The sequence below is a fragment of the Schistocerca nitens genome, chromosome 3, assembly GCF_023898315.1.
Source record: "Schistocerca nitens isolate TAMUIC-IGC-003100 chromosome 3, iqSchNite1.1, whole genome shotgun sequence".
Lineage (NCBI taxonomy): Eukaryota > Metazoa > Arthropoda > Insecta > Orthoptera > Acrididae > Schistocerca > Schistocerca nitens.
The window spans coordinates 795926423-795949092 of NC_064616.1; the positions used below are offsets into that span (position 1 = coordinate 795926423).

Consider the following 22670-nt stretch of genomic DNA (forward strand, 5'->3'; position numbering starts at 1 on the left):
ACATCTGACCTTCCTGAAACAGAGTCAAGGAAGTTCATCCATGCAGACGATCTGGCCTTGGCCACCCAGCAGAGAATTCTTGAAGCGGGTGAGGAGGTATTATCCGCAGATCTAAGAACAATAAATGAATACTTCAAAAAGTGGAGACTGATACCAAATCCAACGAAGACTGAAGTCATCTGCTTTCAACTTAACAACAGAGTGGCCAATGCGAAGATAAATGTCACCTTTAATGGTCAGGTCCTCCACCACCAATACTCTCCAAAATGTCTAGGAGTGACTCTTGATGGAGCCCTCTGTTACAGGAAGCACATACGAAACACCGCAGCAAAGTTGAGATCACGCAGTAACATCATACAGAAGCCGAGTGGTACCTCATGCGGCGCAAGAGCTACGACACTGCGATGCGCTGCCTTAGGGCTGGTCTATTCTGTTGCCGAATACTGTGCCCCAGTATGGCTCAATAGCACACATGTGAGAAAAATTGACGTGGAGCTAAATGCAGCAATGAGGACAATAACAGGCTGCACCAAATCTACTCCTCTGTTCTGGTTACCACCTCTAAGCAACATTGCGCCACCAGACCTCCGAAGACAGAACGCCCTCCTCAAGGAATACCAAAAATTACTTAAAATCCCCGAGCTTCCAATGCAATCTGACGTTCGGGCACTCCGTATGAACTGATTAAAATCTAGGCAGCCATCTGTCCTACTGGCAGAATCGCCACAGGCAGCTACTTTCAGTATCAACAAAAGGTGGACAGAAATGTGGAACACTATTGCCCATGAGGAACATCAGACCCTCCAAAGACCTGATACAAGACCAGCCGGTATGGAAGTAACGCGACGTGCCTGGAAAACAATTAATCGAATCCGCACAGGCCACGGCATCTGTGCTGGAAACCTCTACCGATGGGGGACGGCTTCATCTTCTCAGTGTGACTGTGGAAATGAACACCAGATGATCCATCACATTGTAACAACCTGTAGCAGAAGAGCCTACCATAGAAACTTGGAAGATTTCTTTGAAGTGACAGAGGTAGCCCTTGAATGGATCGACAAATTAGATATTAATTTATAGACTTATTTTTTAAATTATAAATTATGAAATTAATATATTTTTAAAATTTTGTAAAACAATGTAATCCACAATTGCTCGTCATTGTTCATGTGTAACGTCATACGCTAAATAAATAAACCGCTCTCCTGATCGTTGTCAGTTTTCGTGGCCAGAATAGTGCTGTGGAAGTGTCCCGATATTTTTGATTAGGTAGTGTATACGGGTGCAGATTTCGCTACTAGTAACTATGTGGGAATCAGTTTCGCACTTGCGCATTGAAGTCATCGCAAATCTAATACCACGTAAGGAACGAGATATCGTAAAAACCTCAGGGAATGGCCGATAATAACATCCTTTCGAGTACGAAGCGTATACAAATACAGCACTACTCTAGTTCTGATGTAATAACGACACACACAAGTTAATTGGTGTAGCAGTACACCTTCCAGAGGTGTTTTGTAGCTAACTTCTTTCGTGGAGTAAATGCTCTCTGTGCCCACACAGCGGCATCACTTCATCCTCGACATCTCGGAAATCACACGCTGCGCTCTGCTGAGTCGACAGAGAGCTACGGACTCACGAGCCAGCCGACAGCATCGTATTCTCCATTGGGGTAGGTCGCGACAGGGCGTTGGCCAGCCGATCGAACGTCTCTCGCACGTAGCCCGGCGATCCCGGTGGTGCTACGCGAGGCAGACGATGGCAGCATACAGCTGGCATCTTATTGGCCACTGACCTCGGCATACGTTGTCCCAATACCGGCCCTGCGATTCCGTCTCATTCCCAGGGGAGAGGAGTGGCTGCAGGTTGTGACGAAATTTTCTCTCCAGCCACCTTGCCGACAGGTCGCGTGTGGGCACCAGAGGACTTCGTTTTAATAATGTGCATTACCTCTACCACCTTCCTGTCCTCTGCTATGGCAGGGAGAGTGTTTAGAGCGCGACTGATTGCTTGTGTGATATGCCGCGGGCGAGTTATGGCAGCAATAGACTGCGGGGGAGGCGCTGTAGAGGCAATGGCAGTGGTCTGGCCGTCGTCTGGGTGGGGTCGCCCGTTGTTGAGTGACGGCTAATGTTTCTGGGATTCGCCACCGTGTCGTCACACGCTAAATAAGCAGGTACAATGTAGTAAGTATGTTCTTATTGAATTGCGGAAATTGTTAAACACAAATTTCTTATCATATCACACTGCGCTTTTTGTTTATTTACGTTCCGGAAATGATTTCGATTTTCAAGTACTTAATTGTGCTTCAGGGATTTGCTGGCGACACTAGTTTGTTGAAAACATTTCATTTTCTGGAAGACATACCGATTTTAGTGACCGAGAAAGATACCATTGCCAAACGTGTATTATTCTTTTATCAGCCTGCAGACATCCACCCGCCAACGGACGTTAATCCCCCAGAGAACTGCACTGCACTGCACCGTGCAAAAGTGCTCAGTCTCAGTAATTATGGTGACATTTGCCTCCATTGTCTAAGCAGATTAGCTCTGCTGCCGATGTTCCATTTGACGACAGTGTACACAACTCAAATGATGAAGAAGAGGTGAGGGGTCAATATTATTATTAATAATAAACATCGTATTAATTTGTTATTATTTATAAGAAATACCTCCCAAAACACTTTTCACTAGAGAGCGCAAATGAACGACGAAACTTACACAGTTCGGATAGTAAAAACGGTGATTCTTTCGCTATAGTGAAGAAAGTATGTGTGAAAATGCTTGCGCAATTGTATTTACCGGGTGATCAAAAAGTCAGTATAAATTTGAAAGCTGAATAAATCACGGAATAATGTAGATAGAGAGGTACAAATTGACACACATGCTTGGAATGACATGGGATTTTATTAGAACCAAAAAAATACAGAAGTTCAAAACATGTCCGACAGATTGCGCTTCATGTGATCAGAATAGCAATAATTAGCATAACAAAGTAAGACAAAGTATAGATGATGTTCTTTACAGGAAATGCTCAATATGTCCACTCTCATTCCTCAGCAATAGCTGTAGTCTAGGAATAATGTTGTGAACAGCACTGTAAAACATGTCCGGAGTTATGGTGAGGCATTGGCGTCGGATGTTGTCTTTCAGCATCCCTAGAGATGCCGGTCGATCACGATACACTTGCGACTTCAGGTAACCCCAAAGCCAATAATCGCACGGACTGAGGTCTGGGGACCTGGGAGGTCAAGCATGACGAAAGTGGCTGCCGAGCACACGATCATCACCAAACGACGCGCGCAAGAGATCTTTCACGCGTCTAGCAATATGGGGTGGAGCGCCATCGTGCATAAACATCTTACGTTCCAGCAGGTGTTTATCAACCAGGCTGGGGATGATGGGATTCTGTAACATACACGATTGTCATGCGCAGTCACTGACGTTTTGCTGTCCAGCGCCCTCTGTCGGACATTGAACTCTGGTTTTTTTTTTTTTTTTTGTTATAATAAAACCCCATGTCATTCCAAGCATGTGTGTCAATTTTTACCTCTCTATCTACATTATTCCGTGGTTTATTAAGTTTTCAAATTTATACTGACTTTTTGATCACCCGGTATATTAAGATGGAGGTGGGGGTGGAGAGATTGTACTTGATCCTGTATGGTAGTGAATCGTGGACAGTGGGAATAGAGGAGCAAAATAAAATGAGATGGAGATGTGAATATTATTGTTAATAATCAACCTGATATTCATTTGTTATTGTTGTTTATAGGAAATACCTCCCAAAAAAAGCATAGTCCTTTCACCACAGAGTACAAATTAATGACGAAACACACATAGTAAAAAGGGGGGTGGGGGAGTGACCTCGGCATACTAGAACAATAGCCCCTAAACACACAACACATCACTGGGATAGTAAAAAAAAAAAGGGGGAAAGGGAGGGGAGCTCGATTCCTGTAGGCGCTTGGGAAGAGGGGAAGCGATTTGACCTGAGAATACGAGGACAATAGCCCTTTCCGAATGACCTCGGCATAAACCTTGCCACGTGCCCAGAGGATGGGAGGGCTTGAATCTTTGTAAACATTTTCAATTTTTTTGTTTTTCATAGTACTGGTACTGAAAGTGGCCTCTAACGTGGGGAACCTGGCACGAAGATCAGTCATTTTTCACAGCTGTGACTGATTGCACTGTCTGACAAAAAAGCGAAGCACGGAAAAGAGAAGGAAGAAACGCAATGACTTCACGGGTTGAGAGGTTATGCGGTGTTATTTCAGTGATTACAAAATAGAGTCAAATTTACAAAGAACTTCTGACGATGACGTTGAGCCCTTTCTGACATGACTGCATTCACCGATTCGGTTGTAAATGGTGTCATAAAGCCGTTGTACCATCTCCAGAGTAAGGTGGCCCAAAAATTTTGCAACTGTTCCTCGATATCCCGGATACTGGCAAAGGGACAGAGTTGATGTCTGAGCTGGTGTCACACGTGCTCTATTGGGGACAGATTTTGCGATCTTGCTGGCCACAGAAGTAACTCGACATCTCGTACACAGTTCACGGAGACACGTGCCAGGTGTGGACGAGCACGGCCCTCTCAAAATAATGGGACAATGATACAGTTGCACGAGACGAACACGAGAGCATACAGTATGACCACGACTTACCATTGTGCCGTCAGAGTTACAACAGTCACTACCACCTGTGCCACACCAGACGCATGCCGCATCTCGATGCCAGGTGTAAGATCGCTGTGTCTCTCCAAACCATTGACAGAATGGGATCTCTCTAGGTCGGTGCCGTACTCGCAGGTGCCATTCGTCAGCAGTCCACGCTTACTGACCACGGCAGCACTCCAGATGCAACTGTCCGTGTCATAGCTTCAGGGGGGGGGGGGGGGGCGATAATTCCCCAGTCGGGCTACAGTCAGTCTCCGACCGATAGTGCGGTTCGACACAGAATGTCGTAGGGAGTCCATTACTCGTGTTTGGATGGCGAACGCAGATGTGATGGGGTAACAATGTCATCAGTGCACAAAACGGCGCCCCTCCCTCATTGTTCAAATGGCTCTGACCACTATGGGACTTAACATCTGAGGTCATTAGTCCCCTAGAACTTAGAACTACTTAAACCTAACTAACCTAAGGACAACACACACATCCATGCCCGATGCAGGATTCGAACCTGCGACCGTAGCGGTCGCGCGGTTCCAGACTGAAGCGCCTAGAACTGCTCGGCCACACCGACCGGCTCCCTCGTGGTGGTTACACGCTGTTGACTGGAACCTTGACGGTAAGTAGGCTGTTCCTCACGTTCCCATGCAGTCCTACACTGAGCCGTTTTCGTGTCCAAATACCACAGAAACCTGGATACTGCACAACTTGACCAATCGGCCACTTTGAGACCCACTGGACTCTCATTAGAGGGGACGACGGTTCAATCCCGCGTCCGGCCATCCTGATTTAGGTTTTCCGTGATTTCCCTAAATCGCTCCAGGCATATGCCGGGATGCTTCCTTTGAAAGGGCACGACCGACTTCCTTCCCCGTCCTTCCCTAATCCGATGACACCGATGACCTCGCTGTCTGGGCTCCTCCCCCAAACAACCCAACCCACATTGAGACCGGCAACGAGGCGTTGTCAAGTTCCGATAATGCTGTCTGACACGAGTAGACACTACCTCCGTGACCACTCGACATGTGACGCTGTCCATGCGCCTTATATACCCTGCCGGGACCACAGAATACTAATGCACTCTAGCGGCCATTCTCACAGATAACTTAACATTTTATCATTTACATAGCCGCCGACATTGTGTACATTGACATCTGACCGTGTCTTCTGGATGCTTCATTTTTTTTTGTCACGGAATGTAAATAATTTTAGTGAAGTAACTGTTTCTGTGTCTCTGGAAGGCAGTATACCGTCTTTATACAATGTGAAATGTAAGTAGTGCTGGAGCTAATGTGGAGCCGTGGGGACCGCAGGTACAGCACGAGCGCGGTGGGGCGGCGGCTGCAGAGCCTGGGGCACCGACCTAGCGCCAGCTCCTCCTCCTCTTCCAGCACCGACTCCGCCCCGGAGAATAGCCCGCAGCACGCACCCGAGTCCCAGGACAGGTAAGTCACGCTGCACTGCGCTAACATACGGCTTTCCAAAATATGTACTGCAGCGACGAGAATGGCCCACCAGCGAGCAGCGATGATTAATCGATTAGTCGCCTCCACAGGGGACGGAGCGTGAATCACTTTAATACTGCATGATGGCAATCCTTCATCTTTGTTCTGTACATAGCTCCGCGTAGTCAGCGCGTACACAACTTTCCCACTAGAGCGCGCCCCGCTAAGCACAAATGCGCAGGCGCAGCGCTCGTCCATCTCCGCACTACGAGATGGCACTGCCTTAGAGACGGACCAAATTCTGCTTCCGCCGATCCGCGTATTAGTATGTAACGCAGCCAATGAGATTGCTGCTAACGTAGAACCTTTCCTCCTCGCGGATCACACTCGCGCAGTGATACATGAACGCGCGAAGTATTATATCGAGTGTACAGACCTCCGATTAGCCAGTCTGCATTTGTCTGCACCAGTCTGCATTAGTCTGTACCAGTCGAACGAGCGAGGTGGCGCAGTGGTTAGCACACTGGACTCGCATTCGGGAGGACGACGGTTCAATCCCGTCTCCGGCCATTCTGATTTAGGTGTTCCGTGATTTCCCTAAATCGCTTCAGGCAAATGCCGGCATGGTTCCTTTGAAAGGGCACGGCTGATTTCCTTCCCCATCCTTCCCTCACCCGAGCTTGCGCTCTGTCTCTAATGACCTCGTTGTCGACGGGACGTTAAACACTAATCTCCTCCTCCTCCTCTGTATAGTCAAGTTTCAGTCTGCACCTAAGAAGATTACCATATTCCTGCACATAGCCATGAAGATAAATGTATAGACACTATGTCAAGTATCAGAGATATGTGAGAATAAAATTAACGTACCAAGACCAAAGGAACTTCAGATTGTCAATTGTAAATAGCATCCAGAATCAAGTTACGTAATGTTTATGCTTGTTATTATTTTAATAAATGTGTGTGAAAATTAATCAAGTTCTGTTTAAACTTGGTCACTGTCAATCTGCTACTCTAAGCGTGCAAGTGGCATTTCTATCGTCTGACCTAACGGCAGAAGATAAACACGCCACGATAAGACCACGAGACATATTGCTGACACTCGCCTACTTCGTTAGAGCGACAAGTCAAATAATCTGATGGTGTGTGTACCGAAGGTCTTACAGTACGCACACTACAATCTTGAAAAACCTCTTCTTATAATTTCGGATTTTTTTGCCTTTCCCACGAGTTATTTAACACAAGGAATTTGTTCTCGTGCACGTAAGGTTTCATCGCACCAGTCAAAAATTTTTTGTATGATGCTGTTGTAAGTTTTCTAGGTTTTGACCACGAAACGACGACATTCCTATATTTTTCCGTGTTCTCATCCACGGGTTTTTTAACTTTCCATCAAAAAGAGGCAGTACTCTCTTGTAGGCAGAGAGAGGCTGTTGGCAATAATTTATCCAGAATCGGTTATAGCATACTGCGTTGTATTCACGTGCACAACCCTTTTGCGTTTTCGGCCCCATTAAATAAGTGAGCACTTGGGCTGGGAAAGCAGTTCGCATACTGTACAGAAGCGCTATTACACGTCATTGTAATACTGTGTTGTTTACCTTGCTGTAAACGTACATTTCGATTTGGATACGACTGGGGCTATTTGAACATCGCTTAGGACTCACTTGTCATTTATTCCTCGAATTTATCTGCTAGCAGCTTTCAGGACGCGAGCACTGGGACCGCGCCTACTCGTCGTCACTGATTTCGTTCTGATTTGTGTGTATGGAGGGCGTGGCCAGAAGATGCAAGGCAAAGCTCCAGATGGCCAAGCACTTTCCGCACGCGTCAGACGAGTGCTGCATTAATCTTTTAGCGTACGTTCCAGTGAGCAGTTAGCGCAGTACGAAGAGGACATAATAGTAATCATAGGGCGGTGGGGCCGAGGCCCTATGCAGTAACATTTTCTATTTTCAATTCTTACGTTACTTACACTACCCGCCAGGGTAGCCGAGAGCGCTAATGCGCTGCGTCCTGGACTCGGGTAGGCGTGCCGGCCCCGGTTTGAATCCGCCCGGCGGATTAACGACGAGGGCCGGTATGCTGGCCAGTCTGGATGTGGTTTTTAGGTGGTTTTCCACATCCCACTAGTTGAATACCGGGCTGGTCCCCACGTTTCGCCTCAGTTACATGCCTCACATTTGCAGACGTTCGCGCTATTCCATGGCTTACACTAGACGCAGACAGCTGGGGTACACTTATTCCGTCCCGAGGAGTTAGGGGTGGCGACAGGAAGGGCATCCGGCCACCCTCTGTAACACTGCCAGTGTCAATAGTAACACCCAGAGCCGGCAGTAGCTGGAGCGGGATCCGGGTACAGCAACAACGTTACTTATACTGAAAAGAAACTGTTTAATATATTGGGTTTATTAATATTTTCATAAAAGGTCTGAAATGAAAAACTGAAAAAAAATTTGGGATTCGAAATAAATTTCTAGGAAGAAATTGTAAGTCGTATACGAAAACTTCGTACACAAAATTAGATAAATCTTTTAGTTTGCGGTTGATGATTTACACGTGCTGGGGTGATATTCATGGTAAAAACGGGTAAAGCAGTAATTTTTTCGACATGCGCACCTTATAAACGTCGCATTTTTACAATTACACCGTTCTTAAGTTTCTCTAGAAATTCATGAAAGGTTCGCTGTCATCGAACAGTTTGATACCAATCCGAGAGTAGCGCACCATTTTGTGAAATATTTGCGAGGATAGGTGGTAATCTACACTGATTGATAAAAGTCGCGGTACAGCGATATGCAAATATGCAGATGGCGGTAGTATCGCGTACACAGGGTATGAAAGGGCAGGGCATTGGTGGAGCTGTCATTTGTACTCAGGTGAGTCATGTGAAAAGGTATGCCGGCCGATGCAGCCGTGCGGTTCTAGGCCCTTCAGTCTGGAACCGCGTGACCGCTACGGTCGCAGGTTCGAATCCTGCCTCGGGCATGGATGTGTGTGATGTCCTTAGGTTAGTTAGGTTTAAGTAGTTCTAAGTTCGAGGGGATTGATGACAACAGATGTTAAGTCCCATAGTGCTCAGAGCCATTTGAAAAGGTATGTCTGCATAAGCACGACGGGAATTAACAGATTTTGAACGCGGATTGGTAGCTGGAGCTAGACGTATGGGATATTCTGTTTAGGAAATCGTCAGGGAATTCACAGTGTCACGAGTGTGCAGGGAATACCACATTTCAGGCATTGCCTGTCGTCACGGACAACGCAATGTCCGACAGCCTCCACTTAACGACCGAGAGCAGCGGGGTTGGGGTAGAGTTGTCAGTGCTAATAGACAAGCAACACTGCGTGATTAACCGCAGAAATTTATGTGAGACGTACGACGTTAGGACAGCGCGGCGAAATTTGAGTGGGCTATGGCAGCAGACGTCTGACGCGAGTGCCTTTGCTAACAACGCGACACAGCCCGCAGCTCCTACCCTGGCCTCGTGACCATATCGATTGGACCCTACACGACTGGGAAACAGCGGCCTGGTCAGATAAGTCCTTATTTCAGTAGGGAAGAGCTGATGGTAGGGTTAGAGTGTTGCGCAGGCCCCACATAATGGTGTGGGCTGTATTTACGTGGAATGGACTGGATCTTGGTTATGTTGAGCTACTTGGAGACCATCTGCAGGCCATTCATGGACTTCATGTTCCTAAACAAGGATGGAATTTTTATTTATGTCAATGCGCCATGTGACCGGGCCACAAGCTTTCGCGATTGGTATGAGGGACATTCTGGACAATTCGAGTGAATTATTTGGCCACCCAGGTCACCCGAAACGAATTCCATCGAACATTTATGGGATATAATCGATAGTTCAGTTGGTGTGAAACATCCTGCACCGGAAACACTTTCGCAGCTATGGGCGTCTATAGAGGCAACATGGGACTTGCAACGACTTGTAGAGTCAATGCCACATCGAGTTGCTGCACTACTGCGGGCAAAAGGAGATCGGACACGATATTGCGAGGTATCTCATGACTTCTGTCTACTCAGTGTACAATGGAACGTTGTTTGATGCAGTCCTCGCGCGATGTAAATTCATTTTCTCTTTCGATGAGATCAGAGCAGTTTTGGAGCTTTTTGATGAAATTCTTTAGCTTACAATTAAAACAGACATTGCAGGGCTGCACTAGCGGAGTGCCTTTGGGAGAATCACTTTAATACTGCACGATTGCAATCCTTCATCTTGAAAAACCTCTTCTTATAATTGCGAATTTTTGGTGTCCTTTCCACGAGTTATTTAACAGAAGGAATTTGTTCTCCTGCACGTAAGGGTTCAGCGCACCATTCAAAATTTTTTGTAAGATGCTCTTGTAAGTTTGCTAGGTTTTGACGATGAAATGACGACATTCCTATATTTTTCCCTGTACTCATCCACAGTTTTTTGAACTTTCCGTTAAAAAGAGGCAGTACTCTCTTGTAGGCAGAGAGAGACTGTTGGCAATAATTTATCCAGAAACGGTTATACGGCGCTGTATAGGAGTGGGTTAAAATCTTCATACTTCGATTTTCGGTGTAAGAAACGTGGAAATTGAAAATAAAAAAAGTTTCCACCTAGTAACTCAATCCCAGGACCCTCGTATTACTGTTTTGTACTCTTCCCGCTGCGCCAACCGCCATCTGGAAACTATTCTCACATCCATGGCCCACGACTCGTCTGACCTGCTCCAAAAATGCTGTTTTCTCTAAACTCTTAGCCATTTGGAGCTCCCATATTTGTAACGTATACTTCTGGCCAAGCCCTGCATGTACGCCGGCCGAAGTGGCCGTGCGGTTAAAGGCGCTGCAGTCTGGAACCGCAAGACCGCTACGGTCGCAGGTTCGAATCCTGCCTCGGGCATGGATGTTTGTGATGTCCTTAGGTTAGTTAGGTTTAACTAGTTCTAAGTTCTAGGGGACTAATGACCTCAGCAGTTGAGTCCCATAGTGCTCAGAGCCATTTGAACCATTTTTGAACCTGCATGTACGAGGCGTGTTTTTTAAGTAAGTACCGTTTTGAAATTAAAAAAAAAGGACGTGCTAATATATCTCAATAATTTTATTTTGACATGAAAGCCTATACCTTAATCTACGCACTGACGCCATTACTGTCTGATTCTTCCTTGTTCACGTTTTGCACTGAGTGTTTAAGATGCCTCCGACAATCGTAAGTCCCGCCGACTGTGAAGTACGGGCTGTTATAAGATTTTAGTGCTAAAGGCCTAAAAGCGATCGATATTCATCGTGAGATCTGTGCAGTTTACGGAGAAAGCATTATGAGTGATGGAATGGTAAGAAAGTGGGTGAGAGCATTTAAAGATGGCCGCACAAATGTGCATGATGAACAACGGAGTGGGCGTCCTTCGGTCATTAATGAAAGTTTGGTGCAGGAAGTGGACAATAAGGTGAGAGAAAACAGATGCTTTACGATTTCCTCCATGCGGGATGACTTTCCTAATGTTTCTCGTAGTGTTTTGTATGGCATTGTGACCGAGCACTTGAATTACCGAAAATTGTGCGCACGGTGGGTACCGAAAATGTTGACGGATGTGCACAAAACCAAACGTTTAGACAGTGCATTGACTTTCCTTGAGCGGTACCACAACGACGGTGATGATTTCTTAAGCCAAATTGTTACGGGCGATGAAACATGGGTGACCTACGTCACACCAGAATCAAAGCAACAGTCCATGGAAGTTGAGCAAGGGCATCGTTTTGCTGCAAGACAATGCCCGTCCGCATGTGGCGAATCAGACCAAAGATCTCATCGCATCTTTTCGATGGGAAACTCTAGATCATCCTCCGTACAGCTCCTATCTTGCTCCCAGTGACTACCATCTGTGCCTGCACTTGAAGAAACACCTGGGCGGTCAGCGTCTTCAAGACGATGACGAAGTCAAAACAGTGGTGATGGGGTTAACAAGTCAGGCTCACTTCTGTGAGGAGGGTATTCAAAAAACTGGTACAACGTTATGAAAAGTGCCTCAATATTAACGGAAGTTACGTAGAAAAGTAGATTAAGGCACACGCTTTCATGTAAAAATAAAATAATTGAGATATCTTAGCACGTCTTTTTTTAAAATTTCATAACGGTACATACTTAAAAAACACGCCTCGTATGAGGAATGTTCAGAAAGTAAGTGTACTAGATTTTTATATTTTTTAGAAAAAGTATATTTGAAAAAAAATCCCAGGCGATGAGTGGGGCTCGTGGCTATGTACTAAACAAGGGTGTCCCAGAAAAAAAGTTATATCTATCTCGTATTGGAATATATGCTCGCAAAACTGAATGCCATGTCCGGATAACGACATAAGTGTATTTGTTGTTAATTCGGAGCTGCAATATTAGATGCATCTTGTGTCCTCTGTTGCATAGCACATTTGGCAGGTCCAGTACCATGCTCTTGCTTTCAACAAAAGTGGATGATTTAAGATGGTTGTAGAACGGAGACCGTACGCTTCTGAACACAGGTTTCCGTTCAGAATGTTGTGTACTTAGTCTCGTCAACGAACACTAGAATTTGAAAAATTGGAAATTAGTGGTAAGGTCATATGGGATCAAACTGCTGAGGTCATCGGTCCCTAAGCTTACACACTACTTAATCTAACCTAAACTAACTTACTCTAAGGACGACACACACACACACACACACACACACACACACACACACACACACACACACGTGCCCGAGGGAGGACTCGAACCTCCGACGGGGGATGCCGCGCGGACCGTGACAAGACGCCTCTGACCGCTCTAGAATTTGATAGCCGGAATTTGCGAACACCAAATACAGATATAACGAACAAAGCTGCTGCAGCTGAGGTTGAAATTGTCGCTGTGTGACAGCAGAGTTTAACATAATAATGACATCTTCTTACTAGACAAATTTATTTACAGAGATCGCTTTATATACATGTGAGTGTGTTTTTCGGCAAATTAAACTGCCATCTTCAATCAGAAAAAGTATTACAAAAAAATGTAATATACCCGAGGTGAACATACCTCTTGAAGAAGACGTTTGAGTATGACACTGTACATTATACAAGAAAACCATGATAGTGCCAAACACGCACAAAACTTTCTGATTAGATACATTCGGCTCATAGGATATTTATTGCTTGCTGTGACAGTTGACGACACACTGCCGGACTATAATATTTAGGGGTACCACTAGGTGGCAGCAGTCTTTTACATGAGAACTTAGAAACATAATAAATAAATATTTTCGGTGTTTGTGTGATACATAAAAGGATGGCAATAACTAACAATTAAATTTTTTGTGATTATAAACGAGATCCATATAGTCTTTATATTAAATGATAGCAAGTGGAATACAGCTACTCAGAACATCGTAACAGACATTTCACAAAATTTAACGATTAAAATCATAGCATAAAGGTTGACTATGCAGGTGGAAACAAGGAACTGGTCAGGGGGTAGTTCGTTTCAGCCATCGACAAACATTTTCATGTATTTATGCATAACATAGGCAAATATTAACTGTTTTTCTGATTCAGGAGGAATGTCACATAATTCACGAGGTGATCAAAATGTGAAAATCTAAAAAGCCCTATGAACATGTGTCCGATTTTCGATCGTTACGGAATCGGAGAGGATTGAAGACTGCACACATCCATGACTGATTATGGAAACAAGTGTGAATATTACATACCAAAATGCTGTGTAGGCGCTGTGGTGGACAGAACAATGGTGGGACAGATGACTGATCCATCCTACAAGAGGTGTTCAAAAAGTCCCCCAACCATCTTAACGCAGTTGTTAACACATTGGACGGTGTGTTGTGTTGCACATCGAACATTGTCTCGGCAGGCTTTAATGTAGGCAACAGCATCAGTGACGCGAGTGACAAGTTCTTCACGGGTATCCACCTTCATAGCGTACACATCTCCATTTAACCAACTCCATACACAGAAGTCTAATGGGGTTGTTGTTGTTGTGGTCTTCAGTCTTGAGACTGGTTTGATGCAGCTCTCCATGCTACTCTATCCTGTGCAAGCTTCTTCATCTCCCAGTACCTACTGCAACCTACATCCTTCTGAATCTGCTTAGTGTATTCATCTCTTGGTCTCCCCCTACGATTTTTACCCTCCACGATGCCCTCCAATACCAAATTGGTGATCCCTTGATGCCTCAGAACATGTCCTACCAACCGATCCCTTCTTCTGGTCAAGTTGTGCCACAAACGTCTCTTCTCCCCTATCCTATTCAATACCTCCTCATTAGTTACGTGATCTACCCACCTTATCTTCAGCATTATTCTGTAGCACCACATTTCAAAAGCTTCTATTCTCTTCTTGTCCAAACTATTTACCGTCCATGTTTCACTTCCATACATGGCTACACTCCATACAAATACTTTCAGAAAAGACTTCCTGACACTTAAATCTATACTCTATGTTAACAAATTTCTCTTCTTCAGAAACGCTTTCCTTCCCATTGCCAGTCTACATTTTATATCCTCTCTACTTCGACCATCATCAGTTATTTTGCTCCCCAAATAGCAAAACTCCTTTACTACTTTAAGTGTCTCATTTCCTAATCTAATACCCTCAACATCACCCGACTTAATTCGACTACATTCCATTATCCTCGTTTTGCTTTTGTTGATGTTCATCTTATATCCTCCCTTCAAGACACCATCCATTCCGTTCAACTGCTCTTCCAAGTCCTTTGCTGTCTCTGACAGAATTACAATGTCATCGGCGAACCTCAAAGTTTTTATTTCTTCTCCATGGATTTTAATACCTACTCCGAATTTTTCTTTTGTTTCCTTTACTACTTGCTCAATATACAGATTGAATAACATCGGGGAGAGGCTACAACCCTGTCTTACTCCCTTCCCAACCGCTGCTTCCCTTTCATGTCCCTCGACTCTTATAACTGCCATCTGGTTTCTGTACAAATTGTAAATAGCCTTTCGCTCCCTGTATTTTACCCTTGCCACCTTTAGAATTTGAAAGAGTATTCCAGTCAACATTGTCAAAAGCTTTCTCTAAGTCTACAAATGCTAGAAACGTAGGTTTGCCTTTCCTTAATCTTTCTTCTAAGAGCCGGCCGCGGTGGTCTCGCGGTTCTAGGCGCGCAGTCCGGAACCGTGCGACTGCTACGGTCGCAGGTTCGAATCCTGCCTCGGGCATGGATGTGTGTGATGTCCTTAGGTTAGTTAGGTTTAAGTAGTTCTAAGTTCTAGGGGACTTATGACCACAGCAGTTGAGTCCCATAGTGCTCAGAGCCATTTGAACCATTTTTTTCTTCTAAGATAAGTCGTAAGGTCAGTATTGCCTCACGTGTTCCAGTATTTCTAAGGAATCCAAACTGATCTTCCCCGAGGCCGGCTTCGACTAGTTTTTCCATTCGTCTGTAAAGAATTCGTGTTAGTATTTTGCAGCTGTGGCTTATTAAACTGATTGTCCGGTAATTTTCACATCTGTCAACACCTGCTTTCTTTGGGATTGGAATTATTATATTCTTCTTGAAGTCTGAGGGTATTTCGCCTGTTTCATACATCTTGCTCACCAGATGGTAGAGTTTTGTCAGGACTGGCTCTCCCAAGGCCGTCAGTAGTTCCAATGGAATGTTGTCTACTCCGGGGGCCTTGTATCGACTCAGGTCTTTCAGTGCTCTGTGAAACTCTTCACGCAGTATCGTATCTCCCATTTCATCTTTATCTACATCCTCTTCCATTTCCATAATATTGCCCTCAAGTACATCGCCCTTGTATAGACCCTCTATATACTCCTTCCACCTTTCTGCTTTCCCTTCTTTGCTTAGAACTGGGTTGCCATCTGAGCTCTTGGTGTTCATACAAGTGGTTCTCTTATCTCCAAACGTCTCTAATTTTCCTGTAGGCAGTATCTATCTTACCCCTAGTGAGAAAAGCCTCTACATCCTTACATTTGTCCTCTAGCCATCCCTGCTTAGCCATTTTACACTTCCTGTCGATCTCATTTTTGAGACGTTTGTATTCCTTTTTGCCTGCTTCATTTACTGCATCTTTATATTTTCTCCTGTCATCAATTAAATTCAATATTTCTTCCGTTACCCAAGGATTTCTACTAGCCCTCGTCTTTTTACCTATTTGATCCTCTGCTGCCTTCACTACTTCATCCCTCAAAGCTACCCATTCCTCTTCTACTGTATTTCTTTCCCCCATTCCTGTCAATTGTTCCCTTATGCTCTCCCTGAAACTCTGTACAACCTCTGGTTCTTTCAGTTTATCCAGGTCCCATCTCCTTAAATTCCCACCTTTTTGCAGTTTCTTCAGTTTTAATCTACAGGTCATAACCAATAGATTGTGGTCAGAGTCCACATCTGTCCCTGGAAATGTCTTACAATTTAAAACCTGTTTCCTAAATCTCTGTCTTACCATTATATAATCTATCTGATACCTTTTAGTATCTCCAGGGTTCTTCCATGTATACAACCTTCTATCATGATTCTTAAACCAAGTGTTAGCTATGATTAAATTGTGCTCTGTGCAAAATTCTCCCAGGCGGCTTCCTCTTTCATTTCTTAGCCCCAATCCATATTCACCTACTACGTTTCCTTCTCTCCCTTTTCCTACACTCGAATTCCAGTCACCCATGACTATTAAATTTTCGTCTCCCTTCACTATCTGAATAATTTCTTTTATTTCATCATACATTTCTTCAATTTCTTCGTCATCTGCAGAGCTAGTTGGCATATAAACTTGTACTACTGTAGTAGGTGTGGGCTTCGTATCTGTCTTGGCCACAATAATGCGTTCACTATGCTGTTTGTAGTAGCTTACCCGCATTCCTATTTTCCTATTCATTATTAAACCTACTCCTGCATTACCCCTATTTGACTTTGTGTTGATAACCCTGTAGTCACCTGACCAGAAGTCTTGTTCCTCCTGCCACCGAACTTCACTAATTCCCACTATATCTAACTTTAACCTATCCATTTCCCTTTTTAAATTTTCTAACCTACCTGCCCGATTAAGGGATCTGACATTCCACGCTCCGATCCGTAGAACGCCAGTTTTCTTTCTCCTGATAACGACATCCTCTTGATAGTCCCCGCCTGGAGATCCGAATGGGGGACTATTTTACCTCCGGAATATTTCACCCAAGAGGACACCATCATCATTTAATCATACAGTAAAGCTGCATGCCCTCGGGAAAAATTACGGCCGTAGTTTCCCCTTGCTTTCAGCCGTTCGCAGTACCAGCACAGCAAGGCCGTTTTGGTTATTGTTACAAGGCCAGATCAGTCAATCATCCAGACTGTTGCCCTTGCAACTACTGAAAAGGCTGCTGCCCCTCTTCAGGAACCACACGTTTGTCTGGCCTCTCAACAGATACCCCTCCGTTGTGGTTGTACCTACGGTACGGCTATCTGTATCGCTGAGGCACGCAAGCCTCCCCACCAACGGCAAGGTCCATGGTTCATGGGGGTTAGGTGGGGTGATATGGCAGGCCAGTTAATGGGTCCGTCACGGCCAATTCATCGTTGGGGAAATGCGTTTTTCATATACTGAGACTTGTCTGATACAGTGAATCAGTAATCCATCAAATTGCAGGTACATTTTCCGTCGGTGCTCTAACGTCACGTCTTCCAAAAATACAGGTAGGTCTTCTATCAGGAAATGTGTGTATGCTGCGGCTGTCATGCGATTTGGCACGAACAAAGGCCCTATTACCAGGTCATCAATCATACACACCAGACGTACACTGAGAACCTTACTTGGAATCCTGTTTCCCTAGTGTCATGTGGGTTCTGCGTCGCCCATATATGATAATTGCAGGTGTTAATGATATCATTTCACGTAAATGTAGCCTCATCTGTAAATTAAGTGTATTGTACGACGTCTCTGTGTACAGCCAACCATTCCCAAAACTGTTGTATGCTTACTGAGTCACCTGGATGCAGATGTTGCACGGGCTGCAGATGGAATGCATACAAGCCCTCGGGATGTGACATATGCCACATTCACGTTTGTGGAATATCGAGTTGACGGCTTATGCACAGTGCACTGGTGGTGGGATTCCATTTTAACATTGCAATAATGTCTTCCCTTTCCTCAAATGACTGGACGCCCTCCCGTTCTGTCGTTATGTGTACACTGGGTAGTGTTCTAGATTCATGTAATGTTTGGAAAACCTTGGGAAATACCCTGGCATAGGGGGTTCTTCAATCAGGGAAACGTCTCTGATGTTCAGTCACAGCCGCATGGGCACTACCATTAGAGCACCCATACACAAACGTCTGCATATTCCGCACAGGTAAACGTATGCAGAATGTTGGTATTCACGGACAAAATGGGCTTGCTGAATTAATTCGAGCATGTCGCGCAAACGGCATCACGACTGCTCACTGATCCAACCTACGATTGCACACTGGGTACACTTGCAGGTACTTGCCTCGGTGCGACGTCACAGTGCAGCCATCTGTTGGAGAACCCCCACACCTCATGTAGGATGGACCAGTAATCTGTCCCACCATTATTCTGTCCACCACAGCGCCTCAACAGCTCTGTGATAAGTAATACACTTGTCTTCATAATCATGCGTGGATGTGTGTAGTCTTCAACCCGCTCTAATTATGTAATGATCGAAAATCGGACTCATGTTCATAGGACTTTTTCGGTTTATTTTCTCATGTAGCATCACCTCATAAATTACGTAACTTTCCTTCTGAATCACCCTGTATATACAGAATACACGTAGCTTACTTAAAACAGTGAGCATGGCTGTTACGTTCAGCAAAAAAACACAATAGGATTCGTAGCTGTTAACTCAGTGCTATGGATTTACATAGAATGTTACACAGAATGGAAAAGAGATGCGAAGAAAATAATGTCTTGCAGGCGCACAGGGCATTGTGGCAATGCATCTGCTAGAGATGAAAATTTTTGCCGCACCGATGCTCGACCGGGAAACACCAATTCTCTACAACGATTCCTAAAACACCTCTCTCATCCAGACATACTTCCCTCACACCAAACTTCCCGACTTTTGTGTTGCCGCACCGCCCGCCCATTAACCCCCTATTCACAGATTTCTGATTGCCTTAGGCGTTCGGACGTTGGTTGTGAATCCGCATTGAAACGTTTTCCTCAAATGACCGTCGCGCCAGTACAATAATAGATATCAGTTGTCGGATATGTCCGACAGCTGAGACACCACCCATATCTATAATTACCATCGTTTAACATAATCATATCAAAATATTTTTATTTTCTTGGATGAATTTTGTTTCGTAAAAACTTGCTGGTCTTATGAAGTTAATGTTACAAGACAGGAAAAGTAAATTAGTAAGTTTTTATTAATGAAGTGTCTAGGGACGTAGATAAAATGTGTGCTAAACCTGCGGGGACGCTTATTTAGGAGTGAAGCAGATGTGATGAAATTTGCAGGTCTGTCCAAACAACGGCCCTAATCAGCGGAGGGCTGGCAGACCGCTTAATCTGGCTTTCATTAACGAGCACTAATTGCACAAAGCTCCCTGTAATTACATCGCCGCTTGGGAGTCACGGGAAAGGCGTGAAGTTTAATATTAATTAAAGACTGAAACGGTGGCCTTAGCGCTATGCAAGGAGCGACTGTTGAATTTATTTCTTCTCGCGTTTAAGCTACCGAAAACTGTGCACCCTTGGTAATTTGGCCAGCTATCCACAGCTTTCAATTAAAATCCAGCACAGCATATCCAGATATTTCGTTTAGGAACAGGAGATAGTATATAGTGCATGCATGCGTGAGTCAACAAACATGCAATATTATAATGTGTCAGTCAAAGCACATTAACGCCCACATAAGTAGTTAATGTCGTTTAAATGTAAGAACAGATAATTCTGATCGCTCATAAACCTTAATTTTTTTGCTGAGTTAACTGTGAGTTGTTGGTGAAATATTTTAATTATTACGCATGAATACCTTTTTTACACATGTTTCACAATTTACTGTGTCATACGATAGCTTTCGGCAGCTAAGCCCGTTTCTGAGTTTAACTGTCGAAGATGTTGTTCATTCCTTTTCATGTCTATGGAACAAGGAATCTACATCCGCAAAGAAATAAACTGATAATTGTGAGTACATTGATACCTTACAGCATACAAGATCTCAAAGTATTTAAAATTATCAAATAATTTTTTTCGAAGTTGTACATTGATTCCTATTATTCCAGAAGGAGCGAATAAAATCTTATAAGCAATGAATACAGCAGCAACTGAAAATTTGTGGCAAAAGGGACTCAAACACGGATTTCCTGCTTATGGGCAAAATGTGTGTTTCCTTGCTTACCAAAAGTTATATAGAGATGGTATATGTCGGAATACGTTCACTTTTTTGTTCTCTGCTCCGGAGGGTAGACAAGGCTGTTCTAGGACGAACGCATTGTAAAGCCCAAATATTGTGTTTTCAACCTAGTACGTGGCGAGATGGTTGTGCGGCAAAATGAGTCTCAGCTGGAAAATATGTCCTCATTATCACGAATTCATCTGGTTTTCCTCGAGGGGAGACCTCAGGAAATTTAGCGAATCTGTAAATCAGAAATGTGCAAAGGCAGAATAGAAACGCGGCCTAGATGTAATTTAATTTCTCCGTTGTCATCTGTCAGCATTTTTTTGCAATTGTTTGTGATCGGGGAGTGCCCGTTTTAATGTCGCAGACTGTGGAATGCGACGGGCACTGTACAGTGAGGTCTGTAGTGTACATTACAGCCTGGATGTGCTGCACCACGGTATAAAAGAGCTCCTCCCACTCGGTGTGTTCAGCACACCACTCAACCGTTCTCCGTGGGGCCGCTACAATTCGCTCACTTAGCTGCTCGTAGCAGGCCTGAGCGCTCCTTGTGTGACGTCAGCATCGTAGTGTTGACTGCCGGCCGACACAAACTCGCCCTTTGTCAAACATTTCGTCAAATTTATTTGACCAAACTGCTTTACTAGAGCTATTACACAACAGTAAAATTTTTCGTCAATTATTCGGGACCGGATGCCGAACAGTTAACGACACCGTATGTCGGTGACGAGCGCACTGCTCGGAGAGAAAGTGGAATGGAAACTATTGTGCGCGCAACCGTGGATAGCGAGAGGAGGAGCTCGAAGTGTTCACTAGAATTTGCTTCGTGAGCTACAGTGCGAGAACATAAAGAACAGTGAAAATTATTTGAGAATGGGTCAACAAATATTTCATTTTGCCCCCATGAAAGTGCCTCTTCATATTTGCATATACAGAACTCTTTCGAGAAATGCCATTTCTCAGTTTCATTCGTCATAATCAATGTTTTTGGAAAGCCTGCAACTGTGTCATTCGTGATTTAAATAATGAAACACTGCTCTAGTTAGGTATCTTTCTCACACTCAATATAATGCTTTTCGAGAATTTATTCTCATTATCAAAAGTATATATTCGCAAAGGTATGTTATGTGGTGTTCTGCACCTATAATCCTGCCGTTGTTTTTTATTGTTTACTGCAGTTGGTAAGATTTATTTTGTCCCATTTTCCGATACATCACGAACTAGCTATGTAAATATTTGTACTTCATCGTGAGAACAAATTCTCGCAAATCGCCGTGCAAAAGTACGTAACTGGTGCATTGTGTCATTATTTTAATCACGAATGCTATTTCTGCTAAAGATCGTCTCGTGGCTGTATTTTCTAACGACAACCGAAAGCTACCCCACCCTGAAATATAGCACTCGAATATCACCGTGTACTGCTTTGCGTATTATTCCAGAAACGTGTGAACCAGTATATAAATCACCTAACGAGGAATTTATGAAGATAACGTGAGGTTACTTAGAGTACAAATAAATACCTTTATTTTACTTATGTACACTTTCACATCTCATCCTCCTTCCACATACTTTCTTTTTATGTTTAAGCATAAAATCATCTACAGTGAAGCAACTTCGAATGCAGCTGATTGCTGCAGCTCTATCTTTGTAAGAGTACAACGGCGTATTAGGGTTTTTATAGTCAGCGGCTTCTGCGTGCTTTGTATTATGAATAGTTTCGCATTCTTCATACTTTGCAAATGATCACTGTGGTGGTAGCACCGCACCAAATATACCTCGTGATTTTATGGCTCAAATGAATTAAGGCAAACGAAGCGACATGTAAGCAACGGCCTTCGCTCTAACTTTAATCAAAGATCTTTGGTAAAAGCTTCCCTGATACACTATCGAAGATTTGGCCTAAGGGCTTTGATAAGTATTTATCGTTGGCCACGAACACTACATGGCTGACCTCAGACAGGCCTGTGTTTATCGAAGGCCACGTTAGTTGCTCAGCTGACGTCACGATCCACAGTGCACCAGTACCAGTCCTCCCAATCCTTGGCAGTATCGGGAATCGAACGGATCCTCCGCTGCGCACTCAGCTGCGGAGGCAGGTGCACTGGTGAAACAGCAATGGTCTCTGTGTTTAATATTACGCTCCTCATACGGTTTCTTGCAATTATGGCAAATCTCTGGCGATCCAAACGGCAATTTTTGTGAGGGCTTAATGCCATCTGTTTATTTTGTAATAAAAATCCATTAA

General features: G+C 44.2%; 1 protein-coding gene across 1 annotated transcript in view; it reads left to right on the forward strand.

The window, feature by feature from the left end:
* Positions 1 to 22670, forward strand: part of LOC126248816 (sodium-dependent transporter bedraggled) — a 777714-nt gene that overhangs the window by 586254 nt on the left and 168790 nt on the right. Inside the window, exon 8 of the mRNA XM_049950225.1 lies at positions 5986 to 6117. Coding sequence (XP_049806182.1) covers positions 5986 to 6117 — 132 coding nt within the window. The remainder of the gene's footprint in view (positions 1 to 5985; positions 6118 to 22670) is intronic.